The 8,714-nt window shown below is 52.9% G+C and overlaps 1 protein-coding gene across 22 annotated transcripts in view; it reads right to left on the reverse strand.

Annotated features, from left to right (window-relative positions):
• Positions 1–8,371, reverse strand: part of LOC149870943 (uncharacterized) — a 52,018-nt gene extending 43,647 nt beyond the window's left edge. For 5 of the 22 annotated variants that reach the window (XR_016440149.1, XR_016440150.1, XR_016440147.1 and 2 more), the window contains exons 1-2: positions 7,871–8,371; positions 6,490–7,357 (exon numbers count right to left, since the gene is read on the reverse strand). Coding sequence is in view for 7 of the 22 variants with exons in the window: in XM_090031880.1 (XP_089888006.1) it covers positions 3,038–3,106; positions 6,490–6,632; positions 7,072–7,351 (492 nt within the window). In the remaining 15 variants the exon portion in view is untranslated. Of the gene's footprint in view, positions 1–1,641; positions 3,107–6,489; positions 7,358–7,870 lie in introns of those variants that run through there. The other 17 variants (XR_016440154.1, XR_016440152.1, XM_090031885.1 and 14 more) reach the window with 15 other exon arrangements.
• Between the last annotated feature and the right edge of the window lie 343 nt (positions 8,372–8,714).

Consider the following 8,714-nt stretch of genomic DNA (forward strand, 5'->3'; position numbering starts at 1 on the left):
ACTCCTGGCAGCGCACGGGGGAACAGGGACTCCCCCAATACCTGCTGATCCCCCCTGACCAGTTTGTAGCAGGCCACAAGGTCCCCCCTTAGCCTTCTCTTGTGGAGGCTAAACAGGTTCAGGTCCCGTAGCCTATCCTCATAAGGCCTGCCCTGCTGACCCCTGATCATACGAGTGGCCCTCCTCTGAACTCTTTCCATATTGTCCACGTCCCTCTTGAAGTGTGGCGCCCAGAACTGGACGCAGTACTCCAGCTGCGGCCTGACCAGTGCCGCATAGAGGGGGAGGATCACCTCCCTGGACCTGCTCGAGATGCATCTGTGGATGCATGACAGGGTACGATTGGCCTTCTTGACTGCCTCCCCACACTGCCGGCCCATGTTCATCGTGGAGTCAATGACGACTCCAAGATCCTTTTCCGTCTCCGTGCTGGCAAGAGGGGAGTTCCCCAACCTGTAAGTGTGGTGCCGGTTCTTCCTCCCCATGTGCAACACCTTGCACTTATCAGTGTTAAACCCCATCCTATTCTCATCCGCCCACCGTTGCAACCTGTCAAGGTCAGCTTGTAGCCTATTGCACCCTTCTAGTGCACCCACATCCCCCCACATCTTAGTGTCATCAGCAAACTTGAACAGGGTGCTTTCTACCCCCTCATCCAAGTCACTGATGAAGATGTTGAACAGTGCAGGCCCGAGGACCGAGCCCTGCGGAACCCCACTGCCCACATCCTTCCAGGTCGAGAAGAACCCATCCACTACCACCCTCTGGGTGCGGCCCTCCAACCAGTTGGCGACCCATTTGACCGTGTGGGCATCGACACCACAGTCTCCCAGCTTTTTGATGAGGACAGGGTGAGAGACAGTGTCGAAAGCCTTCCGGAAGTCCAAAAAGACTACATCCACAGCAACCCCTGCGTCTAGTGATTTGGTGACCTGATCGTAAAAGGCCACCAGGTTGGTCTGACAAGACCTGCCACTGATAAACCCATGTTGGTTGCCCCTGAGCATGCATTCCCCCGCAAGGCCCTCCTGGATGTGTGCCAGGATAATTTTTTCAAAGAGCTTACCCGGGATTGAGGTCAGACTAACTGGCCTGTAATTTCCCGGGTCCTCTTTTTTTCCCTTTTTGAAGATAGGGACCACATTGGCCCTCTTCCAGTCCTCCGGCACCTCGCCAGAGCACCACGAGTGCTCATAGAGCCGCGCCAGGGGTCCCGCAATGACCTCGGCCAATTCCTGTAGAACCCTAGGGTGAAGATCGTCCGGACCAGCGGACTTGAACACGTCCAGCCTCTCCAGAAGTACCCTAACTAACTCCTCGCTAACCCTTGGCCCAGGCGTGTCTCTCTCGGGGCCCGAGGGGGGCCCAGCAGGGAGGTGGCTGAACTGGTCCCTACTTAGGAAGACAGAGGCAAAGAAATCGTTAAATATGTTAGCTTTGTCATCTGGCGTGATGACTAAGTTGCCCATCGTGTCCTGCAGGGGCCCCACATTACCCGGGACCCTCTTTTTACCCCCTATGTATTTGAAGAAGGACTTCTTATTGTCCTTAATCCGGGAAGCTAGTCCTATCTCCAACTCTGCCTTGGCCCTCCTGACTGCCCCCCTACATCCTTGGGCGACTATAACATAGTCCTTCTTGAGAGATACACACAAGATCATCAAGGCTAAAAGTCCAAGAAGTTATTTGCAGAAAACCTCTAGTCACTCACTTGCCATATTACCCAATATGCATTAAGTCCTTTTCATATTTGGTCTTTTTATTGTTAGAGGAAAGCTTGGTTTTCTGCTCAGCTTCTGCTCCCTTTCCACATTATTGCTTGCTCTTCTCCACTGTTCAACATGCTATCAAAATCAGTAAATCAGTGAAAGCAAATAATTTCATAAAGCAGTTTAGATGCCTTTAAGCCCCAATGAACTTGAGGATAAATATGAACTGAAGTGAAATGCTTGGGTTTCTGACTTTCTAAGTACTACCCACTGGAGGCGTAACTAGCATTTTTGGTACCCTGGGCAGAGTTACAATTGAGCACCCCTCTCTTCCTTCTAGCACAATGGCTAAAATGGCAGCAACTCCAGTTGCTACTGCTGCCACATGGAGTCCTCAGGGCCTGCCAGTTTGTCACCCCTCTAAATCAGTGCCAGGGGTTGGTGTCCTCCTTTCCCCACCCTAGTTATGCTGCTGCTTCCCACTGACTACCTGATAGGGCCTCTCCTGTCAGAAAGTCCGGCAGCCATTCAAGGCAAAGGGAGTGAGCGTCCTGACAACATGGTGAGAAAGAAAGAGAGGGAGATGCTAGGGAAAAAGGAATGCTTATTTTTAGCTAACCCAAGGCAAATGCAAACGTTAACACCATTTACAATCACTGGGCAGGATGAGCTTGGAGGCTCCTGTTTCTTTCAGGGAAGAAGACTCTCTTCTCTTCTCTTCCCTAGATTTCTTCTTCTCTGGGTGCATCCAGATGAGCATGCATATGTGGTCTGCAGCACCGCAAACCTGCCTGCAGCACCACAAACTGCACGTGCCACATATGCAGGTGTTTGCTATGCTGCAAATTTGCAGCACTGAGGGGTTTTTGACATCAGGAGATCCTGGTGTCAAAAAAACCTGTGCCAAAAAACAAAAAATGTGGGATGGTGCACATGGTGGCAGTGTGTGCTGCTGTAAACTGGAGCCTGGATGGCCAGACCCATGCTCTGGCTGCTGTCTAGGCTCTGTGTTCCTGGATTGCGTTTGCTGGTGCCCTGGGAGCCCCCAGGACCCCAGGTAAGGCTGCTGGGGCTAGCCCAGGTGCTGGTCACAGTGTCCCCTACCCCACTTACGACAACTTGCCAGAGCGTGTGTGCATGGGCATTGCCCAGGGACAAGAAACAGGAGCACAACTATGCGCTACTGCTAGTTGTCATCTGGGAAGAGCACGTGCATGCTCATCTGGACACGCCCACAGAGGCTGGTTTTTGGCCTTGCTTTGCTATTGTATGTGGTCCTGTTGGTACTGGCCCTCTGTTTTGCGACCTCTGCTCAGGAGTATTAATAGTCATATCCGATGGTCTCTACATGCTGAAGTCTCTTGAGGGGGTATCCGGCTTTGTAACTGCTGCACCTTCTATACATTAGAAACTCAGAAAGTGAGACAGGAATATAAAGTCTGAATCAGAATTCTCCTTACTACGATCTCTCTGTTAATTACTAGACAGCAGTGGCTGCCACAGATACCAGCACCCATGCAGACTCTGACCCAGTGTCTGTGCCATATAAGAGACACTTCCCAACCAGTGGCCCACTACTGATTATACTATTCTATTTTAACAAGACAGTATCAAAATACACTAAGGATTGAGACTCTGCACATGTTCACTACTGCAAGACTCTAGCCATAACTGGAGCAAACTTGATTTGACCATAGATGGGAGGATAGCTTGGGGACAGAGTTCCACACTCCCCACTTTCCAAGCTGATGCGGATTCAGCTTCCCAAATATGAGCTTTTAGGAGAGTGCATAAAATCAGAAGCCACACTTCAGCCCTCAGTGTAGCACCTTAGGTCGCATTAGTTTCATAGTTTCATAGTTTGTAGGGTCGGAAGGGACCTGAGCAGATCATCTAGTCCGACCCCCTGCCATGGCAGGAAAGAATACTGGGGTCAAATGACCCCAGCAAGATGTTCATCTAACCTCCTCTTAAACACCCTCAGGGTAGGAGCCTGCACCACTTCTCTTGGAAGCTGGTTCCAGACCCTAGCCGCCCTGACTGTGAAGTAGCGCCTCCTGATATCTAACCTAAATCTACCCTCTGCCAGCTTGTGACCGTTATTCCTGGTCACTCCTGGCGGTGCTCGGGGAAACAGTGACTTCCCCAATGCCTGCTGATCCCCCCTGACTAGTTTATAACAGGCCACTAGATCCCCCCTCAGCCTTCTCTTTTGGAGGCTGAACAGGTTCAGGTCCCGCAGCCTGTCCTCATAGGGCCTGCCCTGCTGTCCCCTGATCATACGAGTGGCCCTCCTCTGGACCCTCTTCATGCTGTTGACATCCCTCTTGAAGTGTGGTGCCCAGAACTGGATGCAATACTCCAGCTGCGGCCTGAGCAGTGCCACATAGAGGGGGAGGGTCACCTCCTTGGACCTGCTCGAGATGCATCTGTGGATGCATGACAGGGTGCGGTTGGCCTTCCTGACTGCCTCTCCACACTGCCGGCCCATGTTCATCTTGGAGTCAATGATGACCCCCAGATCCCTTTCCGCCTCCGTGCTGATAAGAAGGGAGTTCCCCAACCTGTAGGTATGGTGCCGGTTTTTCCTCCCGAGGTGCATCACTTTGCACTCGTCTGTCTTGAATCCCATCCTATTCTCGTCCGCCCACCCTTGTAACCTGTCTAGGTCTGATTGTAGCCTGTTGCATCCTTCCAATATACCCACGTCCCCCCACATCTTAGTGTCATCAGCAAATTTGAACAGGATGCTTTTTACCCCCTCATCCAAATCGCTGATGAAGATGTTGAACAGTGTGGGCCCGAGGACCGAGCCCTGTGGAACCCCACTGCCCACGTCCTTCCAGGTTGAGAAGGACCCATCTACTACCACCCTCTGGGTGTGGCCCTCCAGCCAGTTGGCAACCCATTTGACTGTGTGGGTGTCTACACCACAGCCCCGCAGTTTCTTAATGAGAACGGGGTGAGAGACAGTGTCAAAAGCCTTCGGAAGTCCAGGAAGATTATATCCACTGCAACCCCTGCGACTAATCATCTGGTGATCTGATCGTAAAAGGCCACCAGGTTGGTCTGACAGGACCTTCCACTGATGAACCCATGTTGGTTGCCCCTAAGCATGCAGTCTCCTGCTGGCCCCTCATGGATGTGTGCCAGCATAATTTTCTCGAACTGCTTGCCTAGGATCGAGGTGAGACTAACCGGCCTATAGTTTCCAGGGTCCTCCTTCCTGCCTTTTTTGAAGATGGGACCATGTTGGCCCTCTTCCAGTCCTCCGGTACCTCACCAGAGCACCGTGAGTGCTCATAAAGTTGTGCCAGGGGACTTGCAATGACCTCGGCCAGTTCCTTTAGAACTCTAGGGTGGAGATCATCCGGGCCGGCTGACATGAATACGTCCAACCCCTCCAGAAGCTCCCTAACTAAATCCTCGCTAACCCGTGGCCCAGGTGTGTCTCCCCCAGGGCCCGAGGGGGGCCCAGCAGGGAGGTGGCTGTTCTGGTCCCTACTTAGGAAGACGGAGGCAAAGAAACTGTTAAACATGTTAGCTTTGCCGTCTGGTGTGATGACCAAGTTACCCATGTTGTCCTGCAAGGGCCCCACATTACCCGGGACCTTCTTTTTACCCCCTATGTATTTAAAAAAAGACTTCTTATTGTCCTTAATCTGGGAAGCTAGTCTCAGTTCCATCTCTGCCTTGGCCTTCCTAACTGCCCCCCTACATCCCGGAGCAACTACAGAATAGTCCTCCCTGGTGATGACCCCTTCTTTCCACTGGGTATAAGCCTCCTTTTTAGCAAGGAGACATTCCCGGATGCTTTTGGTGAGCCATAGAGGCTTGTGTACTCTCCTGCTCCCTTTGACCCTCGTTGGGATTACCTTCCTTTGGGCTTGGAGGATCGTCTCCTTAAGGAGCGACCACTCTCCTTGGACACCTGGCGCTCAGCGCCCCCTAGAGCTCCCCCCTCTAGGAGCTCAGCGCTTCTGCAACTATCCTCCTTAGCTTGTTGAAGTCTACCCTCCGAAAATCTAGGGCCGCTGCCTTACTGCATGCCTTTGCCACCTTGCGCTGGATGGTGAATTCCAGCAGGCGATGATCGCTGTCGCCCAGGTGGTCGAGCACTCGCAGCCCCCTTCACCAGGTCATCACCCGTGGCCAGCACTAGGTCCAAAAAGGCGTCCCCCCTGGTGGGGCTGTGCACTTCCTGGGTTAGATGGAGGTCCTGCACTCTGGCCAAGAACCTGCGGAAGGGTTCAGACCTGGCTGACTGTTCTTCCCAGCAGATGTCCGGGAAATTCAGGTCCCCCATGACAACCACATCCTTAGCCTTCACTACCTCTGTGAGCTGACCCAAGAATTCCTGGTCAAGCTCTTCACCCTGGTTGGGAGGTCTGTAGTAGACTCCCACCGTTAAGTCCCTTTCCCCTCGACTGCCTTGTACTCTAACCCAAAGCACTTCAGAGTGCCCCTCCCCTGGCTCCTTGCTAATTAATGAGGATGTGTATTCCTCCTTAATATAGAGCGCCACGCCCCCACCTCTCTTTCCTATCCTGTCCCTTCTGTACAGCCTATAGCCCTTGACATTGACTGCCCAATCATGTGTTTCATCCCACCATGTTTTCATAATCCCCACTATGTCCGGGCTGGCGTCAGCCAGCAGGAGGGTGAGTTCCTCCTGCTTGTTGCCCATACTACGAGCGTTTGTGTAGAGGCATTTGAGGCCTCCTGTGGGTGTGTGTACTGACCCCCTAGTCCCAACGTTACCCTGGCCCCTCTCTCTTACCTGTTTGATTGCTTCGCTCATCGGTCTGGGCTGGGCTGTAGTTGTGGGTGCTGTTTGGTCTGGCAGTCTGATATTTCCTCTGCCCTCATCTTCCCCTTCCTCCGATGAGCCTAGTTTAAGCCCGCCGGAGGAGGTTCGCCAACCTAGAAGAGAACACACGTTTACCTTTAGGGGAAAGGTGGATCCCGTCCCACCCCAGCATGTCTCTCGTCGTGATGTGCCAGTCATGGCTGAGGAAGCCAAAGCCCTCCTCGAAGCACCATTCCTGTAGCCGCCAGTTGGTTTCCGCGATGCATGTTTCATGCCGTCTGCCTCGTCCACTCACTGGCAGGATAGAAGAGAAAACCACCTGTGTGCCCATCTCCTTCAGCACGCACCCCAGAGCGTAGTAGTCCTCCATCAGGCGATCCTGGCTTCTCCTGGCTGCATCGTTAATACCCACATGGACTAGGACCATAGGGTAATAATCGGTGGGCTGGATTACAGTCTGGAGCATCCCTTTCACATCCTGAATCCTCACTCCAGGTAAGCAGTATACCTTGCGTGCCGAGGGGTCCCGGCAACAGATAGGGCCCTCCGTACCTCTCAGGATGGAGTCACCAATGACGATCACACGACGCTTCTTCCTCCTGGCCTTCTTGTCTCCTTCGGCTTGCACGGGACGCGGTGTGCGTGGAGTTGCCTCCTCCCCGGTTTCGTCCTCTACTTCCTCCTCCTCCAGGGCTGCCAGGGCTTCGTACCTGTTCTCCAGCCGGACTGTAGCAACTGGTGCTTCCGTGTCTCGAGCAGCCCTGGCACTGTAGGTGACCGTCTGCCACTTAGCAGTGGAGGGCTCATCTTGAGGTGCATCCTCCTTGGTCATACAACCCTGCAGGGAACGAAAATAGCTGTCAGTTTCCTCCTGTGCCTCCCTGATTCCCATCAGCCTGCTAACCTCCTCCTGGAGCTCCCTCACCCATGTCTCCAGGGCCCTAAGGCAGGCGCCTGCAGGACAGGTGTGGGGGTCCCCAGTCCCTGTCCCCCCAGGCCTTGCTGGGCAGCTCCCACAGGCCAGGGGGTTGGGGGATGCCAGCCCCCCCACGGGCTCCGTCTGGGTGGAGGTCTCAGACAAGCCCCGGGAATGCCGCGCCCCCCGGGCAGGGGCCCTGGCAGCACTCCGTGTCGACACATCGTAGGAGTTCCTAGCTGAGTTTGGGTCCTCTGGCCCACGCTAACAAGAGTCGGTCTCTCGGCCCCTCCTGCTCCCCGTCGGGCGCGAACGCCGGAGCGCTCTGTTCGTGCGGCTCGGGAGCGCGGCTCCCTACCGGCTCAGCTAAGAGGGATCCGGGGGGCTTCCCCTCTGGATACGGCTCAGCTGCGCCAGCTCCTCTGCCCCACTTACCTTAGGGGGATCAGCTGCTGCTGCCCCCGCTGCTGCTCCGCTCTGCTCGCCTCTGCTGCTCTCGCCTCCGCTCCGGGTCAGGTAAGGGGGCACAAGTGTATGCAAGACACACGTGTGCCTGTTTCCTTACTCTCCCCGCTGTTCCTTGCTCCCGAGTGCCAGAAGCTACGTCAAACCACAGCTTTTAAAGGCTGCAGTTTGAATTTCCCGCTTCCGATCTGTCTGCCAATCAGGCGCTCCGGACTTGCCGGAAGTGCCTGCCGGCGATCCCGCCCCCTGCTCTCCCTCGCTAGTACAATTCCTTGTTCCTGACTTGTTCTTTGTTGTTTTTTGCACCCAGCAGCCTTGACTAATTTTCGACTGTTACACATGGTATTGCCAGCCTCATTCAAAAAACATGAATCCAAAGCCCTAAATATCACTGGATTGGCATAAGAATCATAAACATTTTTAAAATAACTTTCAGATTTTTGTTACAGTTCTTTGGGAGTCAGAGCCTTTGGGATTCACATGCCAAAGTTTTCATCTATGATCTTATGAGCTGGAAACTGACCTGTTTTCAAATGAAAATTGAGATTCTCCACTCCGTGTTTAAATCTATGAATCTACAACACTTGTAATAAAATTGTGATCGTTGACAATGCTGTTGGACTGTGATAAATGCTATTGAACTGTGGGAAAAAATAATATTTTTTGGTTGAAAAAGAGAAAGGAGAAAAATAAGAATACACAAATCAAATTAGAAAGAGGGACACAGACAACTGATAATCAGAATTTCCATGGTCCTGTAAGATACAAAGATAAGATAAAAAGATGTTAATTTATTAACAATGATTGACTTAAT

This window comes from Crocodylus siamensis, chromosome 2 (assembly GCF_052110815.1).
Source record: "Crocodylus siamensis isolate JL-2025a chromosome 2, ASM5211081v1, whole genome shotgun sequence".
Taxonomy (NCBI): domain Eukaryota; kingdom Metazoa; phylum Chordata; order Crocodylia; family Crocodylidae; genus Crocodylus; species Crocodylus siamensis.